A 24,639-nucleotide genomic window follows, 5' to 3' on the forward strand; every position below is an offset into this window, starting at 1 on the left:
GTTGTGGTCCGCCAGTTCCAATCTTATCAATGCTCATAAATTAAGAAGGATGGGGGTTGGCAGCCGTGCCTTTTTGGTTCAAGTAGCCCATTGTGGCACTCTCTTCCCCTGACTAGGCAGTCCACTGATGTTCTACTGGCCTTTAGGAAAGTTCTTAAAACCTGGCTGTATACCCTCTATGTCTTAGTCTTTTTACCTTCTTTCTCTCTCCTTCTGGGCGGTATTTCTAGTTTCCATCAGATAAGTTCTCACAGCGCCAGGACACCTGCAATGGTGGCATTGTGCTTTATAAGTCAAAATAATAATAATGATAATATTAATGGTGCCAAAATAAAACAAGCCTCGGCAAAGCCAATGAATTTGGTTGCCACCCACTGGCTCCTCTTACCTTTTCGGTTACTAGCCAGACCTCTTGCCTTTGCTAATTCCTATTTCTGAGGAGTTAAGGGTATATTTTTAGAGTGCTTTGCCAGACGGCATGCTTTAATGCACTCCCTAAGGCACTACAATGAGGCACTCCACATGTCGACAGATGTCTTTAAACTTCAGTTGTCCACATCTGGGTGCTGACAATTATTTACATTGGGCAAAGGAAGCGATTTGTAGTCAACACTCTGAAATAGCGCACAGCACAAAGCTGAACAGATGTTAACTGTTCATCAAGAGCAGTGCATGATGCTGTATAAAACATGTTTTCTTTCACCATTAGATTTTTTAACATAACAATCCCTGTTCTTATAGCTCACTTTAAACTGGGGTCAGCCTCCGAGCTCATTAAGAATCATCACTTTGAGGTAACAACAGCACACATTGATCTAGCGCCTGATAACCATTCAGTCTAACAGGTACACTATAAACATGGTCTCTTGCAATACACCATAACACCAGTGATGGCTGCTAACTTGCAGATGTGGTACACTCAATTCCACCCATCCACAGATGCACATACATCCATTCACAAACACATATGCTCACACATACTCTCAACTACTCATCCACAAGCACACAGGCGCACATACTCACACCCACTCATTAACAAGCGGATATGCATGCTTATACTCACACCCACACATTCACGAGCACATAATGCACACATTTGCACTCACCCATTCACATCACTGATGCGCAAATACACATACATTCATATACGCACACACACACACCCAAACATTCTATACAGTACTTAAAGGCTGTGGTGATGATTACAGGACCAGCTGGTGGTGGGAAAGAGAAATACAACAGTCCATGAGGACTGGTGCACTGGGTAGCAAGGGTGTAGGGACTAAACCCTGCGGACTATAATTAATTGTGTACAAAGAGGGACAAGGGGCATAAAGGTTAAAGGTAAGAGGAGCCAAGGGGTGGCTCAACATGGGTCAGGCAGGTGCTTTATAAAGAGATAAGTCTATAATGATTCTTCAATTATACGAATAACTGTGACAGTTTGACAGAAGGTGAAATGTTGTTCCCGATCACTGGTGTGTAGAGGAATTAGTGCATCTAAATAACTACATATATTTGGACATCACTGGCACCCAAATGATAACTGTAACTGCTAAAAATGCACTCCACTTAATTTGTAAATGCATGAAGAAATTGATAAATAAACGTGCTACTTTGAAATAATACATCATCACTAATGTCACATAAAATCATTACTTACGGGGTTCTCTGCAATCCCAAGCCCATCATAGTACATTACTCCTGCCTGATACAAAGCTTGGAAGTCATTCTTGTTCTTTTCAAACTGCAACAAGGCATCTTCATACCATCCCTGTCAAAACAAGATGCAAAAATTATGTTATTCGTTCAAAAGGCTGCCTCTTGCTGCTCTGTTCAAGGCAGCTATTCAGGCACATATCCGGGAGCCACTGATGGCATTCTTGAACTACTGTCTTCTATTTATATAATGAAGTAATGTGTGTGTGTATATATATATATATATATATATATATATATATATATATAGTTGCCAGTAGGTAGTTCTAGTTAGGGCCATGTGTCCATAGGAAAAGCATTTTTTGACTTGCCTATATCTTTGGCATTGTTTGATGGATCATCACGAAAACACCATTTGTAGCTGTTCAATAGGGGCTCCCTGGCAGGTCTCACACACAGAATGTAAGCATGGGACACTTCAATACCTTCTAAGTTTTTATTAATGGAGAAAAGAGCATAACTCATTGACAGTCTTCTTGGACGTGTTAACGGGAAATTAGATAGACCCTTTGATTTACCGCACAACTGACAGCCTCAGCACACACTCTATTACTAAACTAACTCAGAAATAACTTTAGAAACGCACCAGCTGTTATGTCAACAAATACAGTGATGCATGCAGAGGATTCTGGGAGTGCGTGTGCAAATCTTTGGCTAGTATGTGTATTTCTTCAGGAGTTCACCCGTTCTTTCATTTGTACCTTCCTTTGATTACAACCCTTTGGAAAGAGCTACAATCCCAATGTGCTGACATGCGACTGCGCTGATGAAGCATCCTGTAGTCATTCTTTGCGATTATACTCTATTTACTTTATGGAAGGTGCATGCTCTCTAATAACAAAAGTACCAGAGTACAGCCAACGCCCTGACCAATGAGAAACAAGGAAATGACAGTGACCATGAAGTTAACAAGTGGTAATTAATATGGGTGTAAAGGCCCCTTTGTAGAGTTTATTTTTTGATAAACAAAAGGTCGTCACAAGCGACAGCGCGCATGTGCTGTGCTAGGCGAGACCTAAAAATTAGTCATTGGTTTTACTGAGCTGAAAAAACAAGTTGCCCTTCAGTTTAACAAGACAAATGGACACTGATTATGAATTGCTGAGTGTGATACCTGGTGTGGAAACCGGTCTTGCCATTTCGGTGTGGTCCAGTGTTTCCGAACAGAGGAATACATCAGGGGCAGATGAGCACAGCCAGGCCCCTGCAGCACCACTGGGGAATAGACAATGCTCCCACCAGCTTAGCTCTGCCCTGCAGGCTTCCCACTACCTCCAGCCTGCAGCACTTCCCCTGCTGCAATTTACACCTGCTCAAGGCAGATGGTGAATGGCAGCGGAAAGGGGCCCATTCAGTGTGGAAGGGGGAATTTTATGGGTCGAATAACTTGGTATGCCCTTTATTTAGTGCAAGGATACTGTCAGGAATGGGAAATTCTGCCCCCAGTGTCCACGCACCAGATAATGAGCAACTCTAAATGAAGCCCAGAAAACTACTCCTGCAAAAAACGAGCTGCATATTTGCATTGAAGCTGCCGCCTTCTATTTACAGACATACAGAAGATCGTTTTCTCTTGCAAACAGAATGTAAATAAAAAAAGAACACTAGTGGCTCCAATATGCCACATAAATAACACCGATGCAACTTTAAGAAGCTTCCAGGAACAGTCTGGAAAACAGAAGCAGTTTCGGCACCACGAATTCAGACAAGTCCTAATTGACTAGGTGTAACGGGGGTTCTTTACCTTCCCCAGAGAAGTCTTGTTGGCTACCTCTAAAGAATTTTTTATGAAAAAAACAGAAGATACGCAGTACAAGGAAAAGCAAATGTTTTTAATTTGGAATATAAAAGTCAGCCTTCTCATCACACACAAGAAATAACAAGCATTTACAATGCACTACGGTCTCGCATTTCTCCGAGTTACAGCTATTAGCAGTTGTAAACGCCCAACCGGATTTTTCTTTCCACATTGAAAGAAAAAAAACAGCACTCGTAATGAAACCTACAGGCAAAAGTGCAATTAGCTACGTCACCGGCAAAAGTGCAATTAACTATGTTACATCGCCGATGTTATGCAAAGCACTTGACTTCTGCCAAGCAAGATCGCGCTGTGAACAAAAGATAAAAAGTAGTCCACAAACCAGATGGGAAACAGCGAGCCTCGCATGTTTTCTGTACTTGGTCACTGCACTCGAGGAGGGCTAACCACCGGAAAAAGCATGACGTATGCGTGCCTTCCACTAATGAAAGCAAGCAGATTTTAACAGGCAAGCCCATGAACCAATGAAAGACAACTGACTCCTAAAGTGTCTCGCAAGATGCAAGCTCGACCCTAAAAATAAAAGATCATCCCTTAAGCTCAGTACTACGAAAAGCAAGTCACCAAAATTAAGGGCCTGGTTTAGAACTTGGTGGAGGGGAATACTGCGTCATAAATGTGACGGATATTCCGTCTGCTGTATCACGATCAAATTATATCCTAAAGGGATCATAATATGCTGGACGGGATATCCGGCATGTTTGTGACGGAGTTTTCCATCTGCCAAGTTCCAAATCAGAAAAAAACAAAACCAAAGTGTCATTAATTTAAAACTGAGCTCCAATATGATTCCTTCCACCACTCTCTTCTGGGACAAGAACGCAGGTTTCGGTCGTTCTGGAGAAGAGGTGCAGTTCCCCTCAACTTGCACAGTTAATCTCGCCTGAAACAAACAAACACTCCTCCAAGGGACAGTAACCCTTTTTAACTGCATGAGGTGAGGCATGGTCCTCAAATTATCATGGTTTTAGTCTGCGAAGATGTGCAGCCTTGAAACATATCAATCCATGTTTCTCGTGTTTTTTGCTGCAGTCCTGGTTACCGATTTAGGCAGGCTGACAGTGCCCAACACAGCTCGTCTCTGATACCTTGTTTGAGGGAACAACATAGGAAGTCTGGAGACTTAGACAACATCAAGTGGCGACAATAAAGTACACTCAAAAAAACACTATCTGAAGGAACCGTTACACCCCTGGCCCCACTCACAATATAAAGACAAATGCTCTCAAATCCTAACATTTAAGGATTTGACAACATTCTCTAGTATTCAACCTTGCACTTGATGTCCTAGCCTGGTTCCTGTATCCTTCAGTCGACTTTTCCAGTGTTGCTGGTCATCAATCCAGGTTCCCAACAGTATTCTCTGTTTTGGTGATAATCCCCCTTCCATCCAGATCACCTTTATTTTCATAGTGCCCCAGGTTCTTCAGAGACACCTGACCAGGTATTGCGTCAAAAGGTTTTACTGAGTCTACTTGCGTGGGCCACACAATTCCTTAGGCAGAGCAACACAGTCCAAAGGAGTGAGCTGTGCCAGAACACTGAAGACCTAGGGCCATGTTGGAACTCAACAAGCCCAGCCCCTAGCACCTCTTTTCAAATAGTTTGGCTAAAAGCCATGAGTTTTGCTGGTAGTTCTGAAGGGGATAAAATGAGCTATACCAATATTTCATAACCTACTTCAATAGAGTGAATCGAGGTCTCTCTGTAGAAATGTGTAGCAAAAAAAATGGTGCGCCTGGTACCAAGCACTGCCTGCATACCAATCAGTAAAATATTGGTGCCAAACACAAGTAATTCATTTCTGATTTAGTAGCTGCACTAGAAAATTATTTTCAGTGAAAAATCTCATGGCATGAGAAATGACATTGTTTTTAAATACTAACCAGAACACAATACCTGTAACTGTTGCAGTGGCAATCAACAGCCCGATAAATGGCACTGTTTTTAACCAGTTGCATGCTACTAGATGCAACGACACATGAAAGAACATATCTGAGAGTGGCCAAACATGCCAGTCTGTCAGAAGTTCCATTAGGGTGCTGCTGAATAAATTGCAGATGAATATGCTAGCCTATATTCAACTATAACAATGGTAGCAAAGGTGATCAAAGTTGCACGTTCGTAACAAGTGTTAATGTATAAAGAAAGCAGTAATGTAGTAACACCGACAGGAGCAGACGTCCTACTAGACAAATGCTTAATACAGCTATGGGAAAACTGCAAGAGTAAGGTGAGTACGAGTGAGTTGAAATAGCAAGTATTCTAATTAAGAAGATGTTTTATGTCTTGTCTTTTACAGTGAATATTGTAGGAAACTAATGAAGTACGTTTGTGGACGAATGTGAAGAACAATTCTGTACCAACCAGCATTCCAATAAACTTTTCCTGAAACAAAAAATATAAATAATTGGGCTCAAAACTGAAAATATAGGCATAATAAAAAGTGAAGCAAATGGCAGAAGAAAATATTTAGCTGTAGTAAATAGGAGCAAACAGGGGTGGATGTTCGGTCTCTAATAAGCTAAAGAGCTCATGGTTGTAACAAGGTTGGTAGTAATAAAAAGTTATCATTTGGATTTAAAACAAATAAGCAGTAAAGCGTAACTACTAAAGTTTTTAACTGAGACACACTAGCTGTACCTAATCAGAAATCATCTTAAGTTAAGAAATAATAACAGACAAATATGTGATGGTATACAACTTAGGCAGCTTTGGGGCATCAGACAAATGATTCCGGAACAAGACTTCAAAACAGTGGTGCAGTCTCTCGTTCTAGACTAGAACATGGAATTGCCCCTCTCCCAGGCATCCCCAAAGTTCACCTAGGCCCACTGAGAGCAAGACTACATGCTGCAGCACACTTCGTCCTAGGTCTCAAGAAATCTGACCACATTTCCCCTGACCTGCTTACCCTCCAATGGCTCCCCATTGTAGCGTGGGCCTAATCCAAAATTGCTTGCATCACCCACAGAGCGCTGAACTCCTCACCCTCCTATCTAAATGAGAAACTGAAAATCTTCAGAGCAAATAGGTGTTCTAGAAATGCCTAGTTCCTGCTCCTGGAGCTAAGAGATGAGAACGATACATGAATCAGTCCTTCTCTGGCAGAGCCACTAGAATCTAATACTCTCTGCCTCCCTCACTCCATCTAACCACCTGCCTAGCAACCTTCAAAAAGGACCTCAAGCTCCTCCTATCTGACAGACATCTTGGTTAATTCACCCTCGACCAGGCTTATTTTCTTTCTCCAATGCACCCTGATCTGCCTTGTTTAACTGTTCATGTCCTCTGTCCTATTGTTGTAACTGTCTCTTGTGGTAACTCCTGTATACATACACTGATGTAAACGACTGACTTCAACTACTACTAATGTAACCCGTTGTAATCCTGTATTGTGTGTGTTGTAAAGCGCTCTGAAGCCTTCGGGCCATGTCCTCACTATATAAAATTGCAAAAATAAATCAATAATACTGGGAAAGAACCGTACAGAATTATATCGGTAAAAAATGTCCTCACTATGGTTTTATGGGGAACAAATGAATGCATCCGGTATAATCCCTTGTTAAAACAATTAGTGACAGCAAGAATTAAAAGGGTCAATCTTTATCAGGCAAAGGACCCTAGCAATCACTGCAATTAAACATAATGACACAAGGGCATTGCTTTCCTTTCCTAGTGTTACTAGTCAAACTTGGCCCTCCAGAATTTTATCTGAATGGAAATATAACAGGGTGGGATTGCTATTCCATGTGCAGTTTTAAAAGCATGTTATAATACTGTTGGGAGAAATATTTCCAAGACATATGATTTTAAGACCGCACAGAGGGTGAACACAACCATGATTGAAGTGCACTCAAGATTCTTCCAGAAAAGGTATCTTTTAATCGGAAATCATTGTGTCCTCCATTAATATATTAGCAATGGACACGGAGGAATGTAAGAGGACCAAGCCCTGGCAAGTGCAGTTGGAGGCTGGACATTTTGTTCCACGTCCCCAGTAGGCAAACTGCTGCAGAATCAGCTCCTGTCTCCTCTTACCTGGGGTTGGGGTCAAGCCCAAAGTTCCTGTGGAGGGGTTATACTGTTTATTTTTTTCAGAATTGACCTGTGCTAAAGCTCTACTAACTCTCATAGTAGATCTAATATATACATTCTACACTAGTACAGTGTGTTTAATAAATGAATATAACTACTGTCAGTCCTCAGTGTGCGTGCACTGATTTGAAGGGGCAGGGAGGGGGGGCAACAAATTGAGAATGGACCCTATATCTAATTGCTGGCAATATGTCCCTGCCAGGTGTGTTGTTTCTTTCCACATTCATGCCCAATGAGGATAGCCACTCAGAGAATCTGTGAGACGCCTGTCCATTTTCCAGATCCATAAGGTCATAGTAATACTCATGACGGCTATGGAAAATATCTCTGGTGTATTCCAAAAATATTGATGTATGCAATAAGACGAGAGGTTTATTTCACCTAAGCAACCTGCATCAAATAGGACACCCGATCCAAATGGCTTAGGTCCTTTTCCTATTCCAGAAAGGAATTATGGCCATGCTTCAGAGGACTGAAAGGAGCATGTCCAAAATAGAATCCAACAGGATAAAATCAATAGTGCTCTGCACAAGCTCAACACAAGGGTAAGTCAATCTCGGGAAGTCCAACAAATGCAGACAGAAGCGATAAAAGGACTGAAACAACTACATCAGTTATTGATAGAACAGAATTGTCTTTCGGAAAATCAAAGTTGAGTCCCTAAGGAAATTCAGGAGGGGCACACCCTACAAGCAGTTGTTCTTCTTGGACATAGAATGTGTAAACGAATGGGTTCACTGTAGGCTGGCTTCAGAAACCTTTGTACGTGACCTGAATGAAGGAGGAAGGCTCAAAGAAAAGAGCGGGTCATACTGGGACAACATGATAATTAATTTACAGGGTCCTGAGGGACGAAAAGAAAGAGGCTACAGCAATTGGGTCCGCCACATTTACAAAAGTCCTGGGTTCACCTTTTCTCATATGTCAACTGGCAGAAAGTACAGAGTTGCAAGAAGATAGATTAATTGTAGTTTGAATTCCTTCATAGGTGCTTTGGCAAATTTGATGACTTTAGTAAAGTTGAGGGTGGTCAAAGACAAGATGGTAAAGTGCTGCTAGAGTGCTGGTGGTCACCAGAGGAGTTGAATTTGGTGAGGAATGCACAGGTGGTAGATAAACAGACAACACTGAACTAGCATAACAGGCAATGAAGATTACCCCTAAAGGATTACCTAGGGGTGTCTTGGATCATATGGCTAGGTGTATGGAATGAGAGGTTGAAGTTGTGTCTACTAATAATGCATTTTTGAACTTGAAGGTTAGTGACTTTGGGTTGTTCTTATATTCATTAGACAGCTTTTTCTCAGACCTCCAGTGCAAAATAGGCCACATCCCATTGAGGGACTGGAGGATTATACCATTAGCTAATGTAGAATCCACACATTTTTAGGGTCGAGCCTGTGTCGCATGCGCTTGCGCATGGGTTTCGCTTGCGAGACGCTTTAGTAGTTAGAAAAGGGCTCGGAGCCCTGTCCATGTCATGTCAGTGTCTTTCATTGGTTTGTGGGCTTGCCTGTTAAGATCTGCTTGCTTTCATTACTGGAAGGCATGCATACGTCGTCATGCCTTTTCCGTGGTTAGCCGAGGCTCGCTGTTTTCCGTCCGGTTTGTGGACTACTTTTTCTCTTTTTTATGGCAGCACGATCTCGCTTGGCAGAAGCCGAGCACTTTGCATGACATCGACCCTGTTACATAGTTAATTGCACTTTTGCCGGTTACGTAGATAATTGCACTTTTGCCAATAGGTTTCACTATGAGTGAACTGTAGCAGTGCGTCGCGCTCTTGTTTTCCATTTTTTTCTGGTCTGGACTCACCGTAGACTTTGCAGAGGAGCTTGTGTGTGTGTATCAGCTGGCCCAATATTTTTGTTTGAGTTTCCTGTAATATGTATGGCAAGTCTGTTGAGGGAGGGCTTGAGCGCTAATCATTTCCAGTGGGCTGCCGTGCAGACAGTCTTCCATAAACTCCTATGCCCTTCTGTCCAGAAACCCCTAGGAAAATAATTGGCCCTCTAGATCTCAGTACAGTTGTGGGCACCATTGCACGAAAGGTTTGACTTGTGACATTGTGGGAAGTGGGCGGTGGCAGCCTTCTCACTCCCGGGCACCCTCTTTGGAGTGCAGCTTTTGTCATGGAAAAAGGTGGTGATTTCAAACTCACTCCCCTTCTTCTCAACCCAAGGCCCGTCGATTTGCTCTCAACTGCTACCCTCTCTTTCTTCAACTCTCCCCGCCGCACCATTTGCTTGCAATCATAAGCTAAGCGTGTTTATCTCCGTCTGGTGATTTATTATTTTTTAAGAGGTTGACAACTTTGAAAGAAGTTGGTATGTTTACTAAGTTACATTACATTTAGCGCGATTTTGCAAATGTATCTTTAAATTTAACAAGTGAGGCATTTTAAAATGTTCTGCGTTTAAAATACGTGTGCCAATATGTGATTGTCAATTATGTTTCTTAGATGCAAAATTCAGATTGTTGAACTGGTTAATTTTACACTGATGTCCACGTAGAAAAAGAATCGGGAGAATGCTGCATACGTGAACACCGCAGAGCTCACAAAAGTGCCCTTCTGTTGACAATCAATGTACCACGCCACAACAAATGGTAGACTGAACACACACCCAGCACGCCACAGCTAAAGGGATACACTGGGCCTTAACAGAGCACCACAGTCTCAATTACCTCTTACAACAGCAGACATTACAGCGCACCTCTGAACATAAACCTAAGAAAACATGTATATACAATTAACTTTTAGGCACTTGTTATATCATTATTTCCTGGTGTGTTTTCCATGAACCAAGACTACAGCTCCCAGACTGCAACATGTTCTTGTTAAAAGCAAGCCAAACAAAGGAAGATGGTACTGGTGACTTGATGACATAAGCTTTTGGCTCTCCTCCTATGCATCCTCGTCCCAAAACGCTAGGATTCTCCTCTATGGTGATAGGTAGCGCTTACAAAACTAAACTGATCCTTCTTATTCAGATAGTTTGTAGGTGTTCAGCAGGACCTGCTTTCTACAGTTGCTCAGACTTATGTCCACGGTTTATGTTAATGGTGCAGCTCAAACGCAAATGCCGTGCACGGTGCAACGCTGTCACAAAACATGCAAAAATCTGGCAAGCAGCGGCATGCTTGATTTGTTTATGTTTGTTAGATGTCACAGACACGCAGCCCCTTCCTGCGGTCTTCAGCTTGTTTTATCCGTATGGATTCTTAGGAGACCTGAGTACAGAGTCTTTCTTTCCTCTCTTCCCTTGTCTTTTCCAGCTCTCTCATAAGGAAGTGTGTGGTCTGAGAACTATTAACTTGTTTGCCTATAAATAAAGAAGGAATGTACAGTGTCCTACCTTCAGACACACCTAGGATTTGCATTACCAACTTTATCACACTTCTAAGAATTTGGCCGGGACTATGCAAATGTTTCTAGAGAAAAGGCTCCTGATAGCTTAACGTTCACTTCTGCTGCATTGAAACATCATGTAAATCAAAAATTACACTCTGGTTTGAGGCTCTCTCTTTAAATCACCTGCTCAACAATATGGTGTGCGTTTTAGCTGGCTCACACGACAGCCGTGAAACTTATTCACAGAATAAAAATACATTTCCGGGGAACATTCACACTGCCTAGTGAGAATTCTCTCACTTATGTTTTCAGAAAACCAAACTATTTTCATAGCTACACGCAGTGGTCTAAGTGCATCAAAAAAGTGCGGGGAACCGTGAACCTAAGTATTACTGGGTCACAGTCATTGAGTATTGGACGAGGTCTAAGATATGGCTATTGTCCCTGCTTGGGGCAGTTTTGTTACCGCCTTGGCCATCTACCCTGTTACATGGATAATTGCACATTTGCCAATACGTTTGACTGCCAGCGAACTTCTTTTTCCTTTTGTGTCTCTCCTTCACACTCACGGCGGCCTTGACGCTTTGAATTGGCTCACTTATGTCAAGTGTTTGCTTTTCATTTTCAATTTATGTGGCAAGAAAAGTCCAGTTACGAATTTCAATCAATCAATCAATCAAAGAGACTTATATAGCGCGCTACTCACCCGTGAGGGTCTCAAGGCGCTGGGGGGAGGGGAGAGAGGGTGCGGGAGATCACTGTTCGAAAAGCCAGGTTTTAAGGCCCTTCCTGAAGAGTAGGAGGTCCTGGGTCTTGCGGAGGTGGGTGGGGAGGGAGTCCCAGGCTTTGGCGGCCAGATAGGAGAAAGATCTGCCTCCATTGGTGGTGTGTTTGATGCGGGGGACTGTGGCAAGAGAGAGGTCGGCGGAGTGGAGGTGGTGTGTGGGAGTGTGGAAGGTCACTCTTTCATTAAGGTTGGTTGGGCCGGTGTTGTGGAGGGATTTGTGTGCGTGGATGAGGATCTTAAAGGTGATCCTTTTGTCTATGGGTAGCCAGTGGAGGGATTTGAGGTGTGGTGAGATGTGTTCATGGCGGGGGAGGTCGAGGATGAGTCGTGCTGCTGCGTTCTGGATTCGCTGTAGTTTGCGCTTGAGTTTGAGTGTGGTGCCGGCGTAGAGTGCGTTGCCGTAGTCTAGCCTGCTGCTGATGAGTGCGTGGGTGACTGTCTTTCTGGTCTCTGTGGGGATCCATTTGAATGTTTTTTTCAGTGTGCGGAGTGTGTTAAAACATGAGGAGGTGATGGCGTTGATTTGTTGGGCCATTGAGGGGAAGGGATCCAGGATGATGCCGAGGTTGTGTGCGTGGTTTGCGGGGGTGGGTGCGGGGCCTAACGTGGTGGGCCACCAGGAGGAGTCCCAAGCATTTTTGTGTGGCCCAAAAATGATTATCTCGGTTTTGTTGGAGTTGAGTTTGAGGTGGTTGGCTGTCATCCAGGCAACGGTGTGAAGGAGTGCAGCGTGTAGGTTGGTTTTGGCAGTGGTGGCGTTGCGGGTGAGAGAGAAGATGAGTTGTGTGTCATCAGCTTATGAGAGGATGGTGATACCATGAGGTTTGAGGGTGTTGGCTAGTGGGGCCAAGTAGATGTTGAAGAGTGTGGGGCTGAGGGAGGAGCCTTGTGGGACTCTGCAGGTGATTTTGGTGGCGGAGGATTGGAAGGGTGGGAGACGGACTTTTTGGGTTCTGTCGGTGAGGAAGGAGGTGAGCCAGTCAAGGGCTTTGTGGCGGATCCCAGCATTGTGAAGGCGTGTGCGGAGTGTGTGGTGGCAGACAGTGTCAAAGGCTGCGGAGAGGTCCAGGTGTATGAGTGCAACGGTCTCGCCCATGTCGACTCTGGATCTGATTTCGTCGGTGCATGCGATGAGGGCGGTTTCCGTGCTGTGGTTCTTGCAGAACCCAGATTGGGAGGGGTCGAGTGTGTGGTTAGCCTCGAGGAAGTGGGATAGGCGGGAGTTGACTAGTTTTTCCGTGACCTTGGTTGGGAAAGGGAGGAGGGAGGTGGGGCGGTAGTTGGAGAGGACGTCAGGGTCGGCTTTTTTTTTTTTTTTAGGAGAGCAGTGACTTCCGCGTGTTTCCAGGGGTCTGGGAAGGTGGCGGTTTCGAATGAGCTGTTGATTATGGCTCGGAGTTTGGGGGCAATGGTGGGGCTGGCTTTGTTATATATTCAATGGGGGCAGGGGTCGGAGGGGGAGCCAGAGTGAATGGAGTTCATTGTTTTTTCAGTTTCTTCGTCGGTGGTGGGGGTCCAGGTGGTGAGTAGGTTGGGGGATGTGTGTGGTGGGATTGTGTTGGGCAGGTGGAGGTTGTGTGTGGAGGGTGTGTGTGGTATGAAGCTGTTGGGTATGTCCTGGATTTTGCGGTGGAAATGATTTGAGAGGGAGTTGCAGAGGGTTTGTGTGTGTGGGGTCTAGGTTGCTGGCTTTGGGTTTGGAGAGCTCTTTGATGATGGTAAAGAGTTATTTGCTGTTTTGGGAGTTGTTGTCAATACGTTCCTTGTAGTGTGCTCTTTTGGTGGTGCGTATGAGTTGGTGGTGGTTGCGTGTGGTGGTTTTGAGGGCGGAGAAGTTTGTGGTGGAGGGTTCTTGTCTCCACGTTTTCTCTGCTTTGCGGCATTTGCGTTTGGACTCTTGGAGTTCAGTGGTGAACCATGGGGCGTTCTTGATGTTGCGGGTGGTGATGTTTTTTCTGAGGGGGGCAAGAAAGTCTGCACAGGTGGTGATCCATTTGTTGAGGTTGTGTGCGGTGGTGTTGGGGCCGGTGGTGTTGGGGGGGGAGGGTTGTGACAGTTGGGAGTTCAAGCGCTCTGTGGGGATCTTGTCCCACATGCGGTGGGGGATGGAGTGTTGGTGGTGGTGTGTAGGTGGTTTGTTGTAGGAGAAGTGGACGCAGTGGTGGTCCGTCCATTGGAGTTTGGTGGTTTGGGTGTAGGTGACGTGTTTGCTTGAGGTGAAAATTGCGTTGAGTGTGTGTCCAGCCGAGTGGGTGGGGGCTGTGACCAGTTGTTTGAGTCCAAGGTTGGTGAGGTTGTCTAGGAGGGAGGAGGAGTTGTGGTCGTGAGGGTTTTCCAGGTGAAAGTTGAAGTGACCGAGGAGTATGTAGTCTGTGGAGATGAGAGCGTGTGTGCTGATGGTGTCAGTGATGGTGTCGCAGAAGGGGGGGCGTAGTTCTGGGGGCCTGTATACGAGTGTGCCTCTGAGGGTGGTGGTGTTGTTGATGTGGATAAGGAAGTGCATGTGTTCTGCGTTGTTGAGGGTGTCGAGGGTGTTGGTGGTGACCTTGATGGTGTCTCTGTTAATGATGGCGATGCCGCCTCCTGGTTTGTTAAGGCGGTCTTTGCGCTGGAGTTTGTAGCCCTCCGGGGTGGCTGTGGCTATATCTGGCTCAGATGAGAGGTTTGTCCAGGTTTCTGTGAGGAAGACGATGTCCGGTGAGTGTGATGTGATGAGGTCCCAGATTTCAATGGCATGTTTGTGTAGTGACCGGGTGTTTAGTAGCAGGCAGCTGAGATGGTTGCAAGTGGTGTGGTTGTTGGGATGTGTGATTGTGTTGGCGGGGGTGCTTGTGGTGTTGCTGTGGTTTGAGGTGGTATTGGCGTGGGGCGTGTGCAGGTTGTGTTTTTTTTTTGGTGGGTGCGGATGTTGTTGTGTGGGGGCTGTTGCGTAAGGTGTTGGTGTGGGGTGCGTGGGAGGTGGAGCAGGAGAATAGGCAGGTGCGGCAGGAGAAGGGGCCTTGTGTGTGTGTGGGGCTGGTTTGAATGCAGGTGGTGCAGGCTCCGGGGTTGAGGGAGTGGGGCTGGTAGTGTTGTCTGGGGGGAGTTTGGCTAGGAGAGTCAGGGGGACTGGCGCTGGGCGCGGTCCAGGCGCGGACGGGCGCAAACGGGCTTGCCTCTGGTGCGCCGGAGTGGCCACGCAGCGACCGCCATTAAGAGGGGGAGGTGGGAGGGAGGAGCAGCAGGGAGGCGGGTGGCAGGCGGGAACGGGATAGCGAATGGGGGCGGGAGGGGGGTGGGGCCGCAGGGACGCAGCGGCGGGGAAAAAGAAGTCGGGGAATGCACAAGGGTCGAAATGGCCCAAAAAACGGCAAAACAGAAGGAAATGGCTACGGTGAACAAAAACAAAACAGTGAGAGGCGCATAAACACAATACGATGCACGGCACAGACAGATGGGAAAAGCTACGGTGAACAAAAACAAAACAGTGGAAGACGCATAATAAACACAGTACAATGCAGAGCCTAGTGGCGCTTACCAGTGTCCACTAGACACCAGGGATGAGGCGCAGACGGGTGTCTGCGGGTGGAGGAGGGCCTCGAACACGCGATCCGCCGCGGGGGTCGTGGGAAGCGGCACAGCAAGGTGGTGCTGCCATCGCAGGGGAGCGAGCTCCGGCCAAAAAGGTCAGGGGTCTTTCACCTACATCGCGCAGCGACCGCCATTAAGAGGGGGAGGTGGGAGGGAGGAGCAGCTGGGAGGCGGGCGGGAACGGGAGAGCGAATGGGGGCGGGAGGGGGGTGGGGCCGCAGGGACGCAGCGGCGGGGAAAAAGAAGTCGGGGGAGCGCACAAGGGTCGAAATGGCCCAAAAAACGGCAAAACAGAAGGAAATGGCTACGGTGAACAAAAACAAAACAGTGAAAGGCGCATAAACCCAATACGATGCACGGCACAGACAGATGGGAAAAGCTAAGGTGAACAAAAGCAAAACAGTGAGAGGCGCATAAACACAATACGATGCACGGCACAGACAGATGGGAAAAGCTACGGTGAGCAAAAACAAAACAGTGGAAGACGCATAATAAACATAGTACAATGCAGAGCCTAGTGGCGCTTACCAGTGTCCACTAGACACCAGGGATGAGGCGCAGACGAGTGTCTGCAGGTGGAAGAGGGCCTCGAACACGCGATCGGCCGCGTGGGCGGGGGTCGTGGGAAGCGGCACAGCAAGGTGGTGCTGCCGGCACAGGGGAGTGAGCTCCGGCCAAAAAGGTCAGGGGTCTCTCCTCCAATTTACAATGCTAATAGTGCTAACTTGAGCAAATGAGAGACCCATTGCACTGGGGTTCATTAATGACATCTGAAAAGAGGAGTAGAAGCGTCCAGAGGAATGCTTAAGGATCTAACATCAAAGAAACATTTTTAGTTTGGTTCTAAACATTGCACAAAAATGAGATCAACAACTGTAAAAACAATTTGGATGTTAGGACCCTGACCCCTTCTTCCTGTTATGGTTTACGAATGTCACATTACTGAGGAAATGCCCTTTAAAATGAACCCCTTTTCTAATTGTAATATGAATTTCCTCTGTTTCTCTTGCGTCATAACTTTTTCATTTTTGCCTTTGAAACCTTAAGGATAACGGAAATAACTTACCTCTTCGAAGTACAGTTGCCCCAGTAGAAATGGTGCTTGTTGGTCACCCTGTTGAATTCTTTCCTTTAGAAATTGTTCAGCCCTTTTCACCAGATCGTCATGGGTAGGTTCTGCTGCTGTCAAATTATATAAACATTAGAACTACAATGTTGAGTGAGTTAAAGAACTCAATTTGTCTCAAGCAAAAAATATGACTAGGCTCTTCTTTCAGTGCTAATGTGCATTATGGTCAGTCCTGCTCCTTCCACTGTATAGACTAACCCAAAAATTCTTAAGACTCATTGCATAGAGGGGCAAAGGTACCAGCACTGCATGTGGTATTTGGCAATTACTGCGGACCACAAACAAGCACATTACGCAAGGGGGAAATAACACCATCCGTTAAAATTCTTGATACTTGCCTTAGTATATAAATCACAAATAAGGTACAGACGGTCTCCAAAAAAACATCACTTGAGATCATTCTCCAAGGAAGGATTTTCCTTTGCTGTGGTCAATCCCCTTAATTCACGACTATAAGCCTCGCCTACCCTTAGGTGGCATGCTTCACCATCTAGTTCCTGGAGCAGACTGCAACTCCCTTAGAAAAGCGAGGAACTCTTTGAAGGGTTTTTATTCTAATGGAAGCCCTATGAGAGTCAAAGGTAGAGTTGGGGAGAGCAGAGTGCAAACATAAATGTAGGGTGGAATAAAACTACCTCCTGGTGGACTGAACAACTTTTACTCTAATGCCACCAAGGGATAGATTAAAAACTCAGACTGGAGTGAACCTCAATCTAATTGTCTTTCAATTTGGCTTTATATTGCGTTTTGGGAGTGGTACAGTATTGGTCTATTTTAACCCCTTAACTGAGGGTATCGGCTAATGGATGACATCCGCACTACTTCCCCAGTGCATGTGTCAGTCACTGGCTGACACTGGGGGTTATTTTAAAGCAGCAAGAGCCTTTTACTTTATTTTACACTTGGGCTGCTCTGGAAGTGTCAATTTCAGAAATACGTAGGTTTCCTCAAAACCAATTTTTCATTGTACATATTTCACCATATGAATTGGTATATAGTATGCTAACCAATAGTGGTGTAATGGTATATTGCTTTTGCAAACCAGCCATTGTGATAAAAAGCTACAGACGAAAATGTCACAAATGTCTGCTTTCTACTCATTTTCAATATTAATTTTAATAGTTAGTTTCTTTGGAAAAACCTTGAGGGATCTACTCATATGGCTCTTAATTCAGAATTAATGTTGATTACTTTTCAGAAGTTGATAGCTTTCCCATGGGTTTCACACTGGTTTCCACCACAAACTGGAAGTGGGTTGAAGGCACAAAATATACGAAAAATGGGCTACCTCTTTGAAAAATGCCAAACCTGTGGCAAATGATTAGGTTTTTTGATTCAGCTCTGCATGTTCCTCAAAGCTAGGAAGACAGTGACTTTAGCACAGCAAACCGTTTGTGGATGCAATTATTAGAGGAAAAAGCAGTAGTTTTATTCAGAGCACTTTTTTTCCCTGTTTTTCTCCCAAAACTCAAAATGTAGCTATTTTTTGACTATTTCCTTGATCCCCTCCAGTGGAATCCAAGAACCCTGGATGGCTTTCAAATCCCCAGGATGTTGGAAAAATAGGATGCAAATTTCGCATGGATACCTTAAGTGAAAAAAAAGTTTAGGGAGTCTTAAGCATGAACTACCCTAAAAAGCCCAAAAAGGGCTCAGCACATGGTGGGGTGTATTTGACAGGGGGAAGAGGGAGCAATGGTGGAAGCCCCAGCAGTCAAGGGGTAATACTCCCTTTAGGCTCTCTTTTTGATCCATACTTGCATTACTGCCAGCATTACTTGTATTGCCACCAGCAAATCTCATTACAGAAAAACACTACCCACAACACATGGAATTTACTCCCCAAAAATCAGGGTACAACCCCTAACCAACTTCTGCAGCCTGAAGCTTTGTTTAAATATGATTTAGAAACATTAAAGCAATAACCAACTTACGCAACTTGACGTTTTGTTTAAATATAGTTTCAAAACATTTAAGCAATCACATAAGAGTGTTTTGTCCTGCAAGGGTCCTAACCCTGTCCTGACACTGAAATATGTATTTTGAATGGCGGCATTGTAACAATCTGGCAGTAAAATTGACCCCAACAGTATTTGTTAAGCCACTAAATGTAGTGAATGAATTACTCCTGCCAGTAATTGTTTATGTTGTGGCAATTAGTTCCAATGTTACCTAATCCCAGCTTTATTTTCATAATGCTGGGCATGATCCATAATTTCTATTATACGAGGTAAGTACTTTACCACTGGCGGTAATTTCACAAATAGATTTGTAAAGCCCATGTTCACTATGAAGGACGGCTTGGTGCTGAAATAACAGGTATTTATTATTACCCAACTCACTGGCACTTGTTTTATCCACTTACGAATGATGAAAGGCTGAGCAGATACACAGGGATTTGAAACCTGGGACCATGAGGTTACATTTTTGGCCCTAACACAAACAATTTGTACCCTAAACCCATTGATGACAGCTCACCTTTTGCTGCATAGCATAATTAATACAGAAATACCTATTTTCTGGGTACTGTGTAGAAATTGTTAACAGTGCCAGATCCCTTGCAAAGCATATGCTGGAAACCAAAGATTTGGATGTTGCACCACCTTACAAAAAAATGACTGAGGATGGAGGTTCACCCTACCTCTGACGTATTTCATTTGTGACCAGTTCACTCTATGAGCTGAGGATGAATGGGATAAGTATTTAAAGAGTCATTTTATGCAGCAATAATTGACATTCCTTTGCTGTCACCTTTTGTATTATTGACATCTTGTTATATGGTTCCTACGAGTTTAGTTAGACTGCATATTCTGTCAACAAAAACTTCACATTATAGAGACTTAGGGCCTCATTACGAGTGTGGCGGTCTGAGGACTGCCACACATGTGGCAACAGTTGGACGGCCACACTCCAGGAGGTCCGACCGCCACATTACGACCCTGGTGGGCGGACCCGCCTAAAGACTGCCGTCCCACAGGAACATCGTTCCCGACATGGGGACGGCACTGCCAGGCTGATTACAACCCCACTTACCACCAGCCTTTCCATGTCGTCTGCACTGCCATAGAAAGGCTGGCAGTAAGCTAGTGCTGGGGGCCACACGGGGGCCCTGCACTGCCCATGCTGGAGTGCTACGGTATTGGCCTCCGATGCCAATATCATAGCACTGTTCCTGCCAGTCAGCCCTGCAGGAACATTGTTAGACACTTGAAGGGCGGTGGCGGGAACGCCACCCCCATGGCAGTCTCCCTGCGAGTTTGGCAGTCCCGCGGTGGGACCGGCAAACTCATAATTAGTAAATGTTGGCTTATTAGGATAGCTCGCAGTACCACATGTAATGCCCTAACCTTTCAGCATAAAGGATATTATTGTTAACCTGAAACATGAACTCTCTGATTCCCAAGGAACTTGTGGAAACAGATCTAACCCTTTTGCTCATTAGTTTGGCATGCCCACGGTATCAATAAGAAAAGATACGAAAATAAATTTTCCAACATTTATTGAATAGATCTTAGTCTTGTAATAAAACCATCAGCTGTGATTATTAAGCAAAGGAGACACATTGTTGTTATAAACATTATTACAATGGTGAAAAATACAAGCAATTCAATCATGTTAATTGTTACTAATGATACTCCTATTTGTTGCTAATACTTATACACTAAAGAGAGCCTAGGGGGTGTACCCTCTGCCAGACCTGTTGGGATGGTCTAACCCCTATACCTTGGTATTATGAGTCAGAAAGCCGGTCTCAATTTATTCATGAATGCACCAGTCCAAATGTACAGGCTATTTCCCTTCTCAGGATGAAGGTCAAAGTCAGCAACGGTGCATCTCAGTCACAGCGTATAGCGGTTCCATAATAACCTCAGCATGAAGTGCTCCTCTCACCAAGTATAGCATGGATGCTATTTTTATAATAAAACACTATCCTTATTGCAATGTGCCAGAGGTGCAGAATAGCTTCTTTAGATTGTCTAGAGTGAAAGAGGTGTCTGCTACAAGGACAGAGGAATAGAACAAGGGCATTGCATTCTAATTATACAACCCTGGAACTAAATGTGCAGATTACAGGGTGACTACGCCTACCAAGAATAAGTGCCTGTGTGTTTCATGTTAAAGAAAGATATGTATGTCACGCAGTGCTTAATTTGTAAATAAAAACGTGCCAGTGCCCAAAGCCCTCCTCTTAAACATGCAGCTGCTGCAATTAAATGTGCGAACACGGAATACTGAGGCAGCGAAATCCTGAAGCCATATCGGGCCTCTTCAATCCATTTACAGCCACTCCCCGTCCCTTCAGCTCACTCTTGCAGCTTTCTGCTTTTTCCCATTGTGACGCTTTTTCATTTTTCCTCTTCCTCCATCTTTCCCATATGTGTCTTTTGCTTGTAGTAAATGCTTGAGGCGTAAAAATAAGCACTGGCCCTCAAAAATAAGTGCCGGTGCTCCGCACCGGAAACAACAAGCACATATTAAGCACTGATGTCACTACTAGAAAACGATGTCAAGTTAAAAAGAAACTCCAAAGTGGAGACTAAGTGTGGGCCCTACAACAATCTGGTTCCTTTTCAATAGTTTGCACCTGAACAATTATAACTCTCTCTAGACCTCGAATCAGGACTCCCGTTTTTTAACACATGAATTATATAGATCCCAAAACACTTGCTGGTTGTGGGTCCTGTGTTGAAAATAATCTCATGCTTGCTTCACGTCTTTTCTAGCATAGAGACTCTGTTATGGTACTCACACCTCAGTCAAGAAATATCCTATAGTGGCAAAGCCACCCTTTCTACATGGTCACACAAGGTTTTTCACCCTTTAATGGACCCCATTTTTGCTGGCTTTAGGACTTCTATTCATTCCCAGGACCCACCCCGACAGCTTTTGTCTAGTCACAGTAGGAAGAAAAACCAGTTCTAAAACCTAGCACAACTCCAGAGCTGGAATACATGCCATTGGCTGAGAGAGTTAACAAAACTGGCTCAGAGGACATTGGCTCACATCGGGGTCCAGGAAAGGCCATTGGTTGTTAACTGCTGGCCATTTAGCAGGGATTAGCAACTGGAGAGTAGACCAAACAGTTCGTAGAAAAAATGGTACATTTAGCATTACCTTTAATTAGCATTTAGCCAGGTAGGGAATCTCCTACTCATCCACACAACCTCCTAGACAGTCAGGCTCAATTCAAAGTAGGAGGTAAAACCAGTTTTGACTCTGTCAGGTAGGGGAGTGGTCAAAAAGTTGAAAGCAGGCCTGAATGCCAAATTGAAACAGAGCTCCATGGGTAATTTTACAGTTAAGTCAAAGAGGAAGTGGTGCAAAAGGAAGTGCGGAATTGCGAGAAAATAGTTAGGATTGAGTGGTAGACTCTCACTGGTAAGGGCACAGGATAAATCTGGAACCTCAAACACCACCATCTCAGAACATTCCTGGACCTGGAAAGACTCAACCTGAAGACAAAAGTCCTGATGGAAGAAGAATCCTGATTTCTGACTACTGCTGAAAGAACAAGACACACACAAGGACTACTGGTGGCACAATCAAGGATTGTCAGAGATAGGGATATGTTATGGAACAGGAGAGAAAAGACCTTTCTGCTTCATGTTCGGTACAAGATACTTGACCCAGAGATGCCCAGTGTTCATATCAAAGCAAATAATCTTACGGGTGATGACACTATGAGCAAAACTGGAACAAAGCTTGAAGTTTTAACTGCTGAACCTTTGAAGTTTCTAAAAGGATTTTCTGAGGCAGAAGAAGAATGTGACTTTAAAGATGTAAAAAAATATCTTGTGCATGTGTGGAAAACGAGTTCTGACTGTCACACATTTGACATTGTTTAGTACAGGGAGTTCAAGAGATCAGGCCCGCTAAGTGACCTTCCACCAACGTCATATTCTGTGCATGGACACATTAGAAAAGTGTACTACTTAATCAGAAGATGTGTAAATGTTTTAAATCATGCATATGTAGAGAAAGATCTGTGTGAATTTGGTTGGGAAGATATTGATAGGGTGTGAAAACCTACAAAATTTCTAAAGCCTGTGCCCACTGAACTTACACGTACATGTATTTGCAAAACATGTGCTACAAAAAGATGTCATTGTTGATATGCTTTTCTCAAATGTTCAACATTCTGCAAATGTACCACAAACATTTGCCAAAACAAATAAAGTGAACTATGAAAATGTGTCTAAAACAGAAGTGTTAAATGTTATTTTTTTATATTTAGATGATAAACATTGTTTGGTGTATACATAATAGGATTAAAAACCATTATTATTAGTTTCATTTCTGTACATATGTCTCTTCTTCCTCTTTTATAGCCGCCATTTTGGAAAATGGTGGAAGGGTTGCCCTGAGGAGTTATTTCCTGTCTCTATAAGATTACTTGACCCCCAAAACCTATATTTGGACACCAAAATGAGGTATTTAAGTCTCATGGTTCCTGAAATATTACATCATAATTTCAGCACATCAGTCATTTTTAAAAATGTTGTCCAGAAAAAAATCAGCCCGGATTAACAATGTCTACCCAAGCTAAATTTCTTATGATACAAAAACACAAATCAAAAATGAAAATCTCTGGCCAACAGTTTCTATGGAGGTTTATCAAGGGGCCAGGACTATACTATTACACTTCAATGGTCAAAGTAAATTACATGCTTGTCTGGTGTGTAGTGGCAGTACTTATATTTGTCCATAAGGTCTGCTATGGCACTGAGCCATGTTTCTGCACAACCACCTGTATTAAACCAGCTTTGGTCCTCAGGTACCCTGCTACCTGGGTTACTTTTGCTATAGCTCCACCTAAAGCATTCCATTTTCACCATTTTTATTGTGTCCTGTATCATATAGTATTTACAATGACTCCTTCCTGTTGTCTGCTCCAAATTATTGATCTGTCTAGTCGCTTGCTTGATCAAATATATTTTGCCATGCTTTAATCATAAATTGTTTTTTTGAAAATATCTTGACTTTTGAGCAGACTTCAAAAAAGCACTAAAGGACAGAGAAAAAAGCCTTTTTTGCTGAAATCATTTCAATTTCTTCAAAGTTTATGGGACGCCATGGCCTGATGCAAGATGTAAAAAGACAGTTTCTGAGGCTGCTCCTGTGGAGCCTTTGCCAAAATCGCCAATCTACTAAACACAAGGTCGGCCGTAATCACGTAACTTTCTTTAGTGTTCATAGATCCCTCCTGGGATTAGAAGTACTGAGACTGGTGGGCAGAGAAAGTGTTGCGGCTTGTTCTGACCACTAAGATGGTGCAAAGCGACTGAGTGAAGCAGCATTCTCTGCTATGGGCACTGATAAGCAGCTGTGCTGCTTGCAGCATATGGGCACCACAAAGTGATCTATCAGCACTTCTGCAGCGGTGTTTACAGGCTGTCTGATGGTGCTTCAGCAGGCCATGGCGGAGATTTGTGTGGCTGGAGATGGAATCAAGAACGGCCCTCGTGGAAGCCGACCACTGTAAGAGGAGTACTGTGTTGACCCAAGGATTGCGGGCTACCCAGCAGCGGCAAATCTCATGGGGAAGGGCGGGTGGGCATTGGGGGGAGAGGGGAAATGAGGAGAGGAACGAAAAAGAAAAAGAAAAACAAAAAAAAACAACAACAAAAAACTTACCTTCATGCTCACCGGGCTCCTCTTCTCTTCTGGTGTCCCAGCATTCACTGGGACACCAGCACAGGCTCCCCAGCAATCCTGGCACTGCTTTAATGCTTAACCTAGTATGAAAGCAGCATCAGGATTGGTCTGAGCGGCTTTGACTGCAGCTCAGACACAACCCTAGGGTTTGTGCAGGTTCTCGCGCTTGGCTGTTCAACACAGCCAGGTTGGAGGAACCTAAATGCGCATATGTGTTTGGCTGGCTTAAGACGGCCGAGCAAACACACATGCACACTTAGGTGCACTCTCTCCTCCTTCCCCTCTTCTCTCCCCCCTCCCGTGGCCCTGCCCCGCCCCTCCCTACACGTGCTGCTGGCAAAGCAGTAGCTGTAAAATAAAACGATAATTAAATATTATTTTATTTTACATCTCCTGGCTCTTAGCCAGGAGGGTGACGCTCCTTCGCCATTGCGAAGGAGCCGTCCCTGCGAGTCCCCGTGAGTCGCCAGCGGTAGGCGCATCAGTCCTCAACAATAGGTCAGAGCTGC

General features: G+C 44.5%; 1 protein-coding gene and 1 long non-coding RNA gene across 3 annotated transcripts in view; one reads left to right on the top strand and one right to left on the bottom strand.

The window, feature by feature from the left end:
* The window catches only part of LRP2BP (LRP2 binding protein), a 222,570-nt gene that overhangs the window by 151,579 nt on the left and 46,352 nt on the right, over positions 1 to 24,639 (bottom strand). Inside the window, exons 3-4 of one of the 2 annotated variants that reach the window (XM_069199666.1) lie at positions 16,412 to 16,524; positions 1,664 to 1,774 (exon numbers count right to left, since the gene is read on the bottom strand). In XM_069199666.1, the coding sequence (XP_069055767.1) occupies positions 1,664 to 1,774; positions 16,412 to 16,524 (224 nt within the window). Of the gene's footprint in view, positions 1 to 1,663; positions 1,775 to 16,411; positions 16,528 to 24,639 lie in introns of both variants that reach the window. The other variant, XM_069199657.1, reaches the window with a different exon arrangement.
* The window catches only part of LOC138245779 (uncharacterized), a 61,040-nt gene that overhangs the window by 15,646 nt on the left and 20,755 nt on the right, over positions 1 to 24,639 (top strand). The gene's annotated exons all lie outside the window — the stretch shown is intronic.

This window comes from Pleurodeles waltl, chromosome 1_2, assembly GCF_031143425.1.
Source record: "Pleurodeles waltl isolate 20211129_DDA chromosome 1_2, aPleWal1.hap1.20221129, whole genome shotgun sequence".
Classification (NCBI taxonomy): Eukaryota; Metazoa; Chordata; class Amphibia; order Caudata; family Salamandridae; genus Pleurodeles; species Pleurodeles waltl.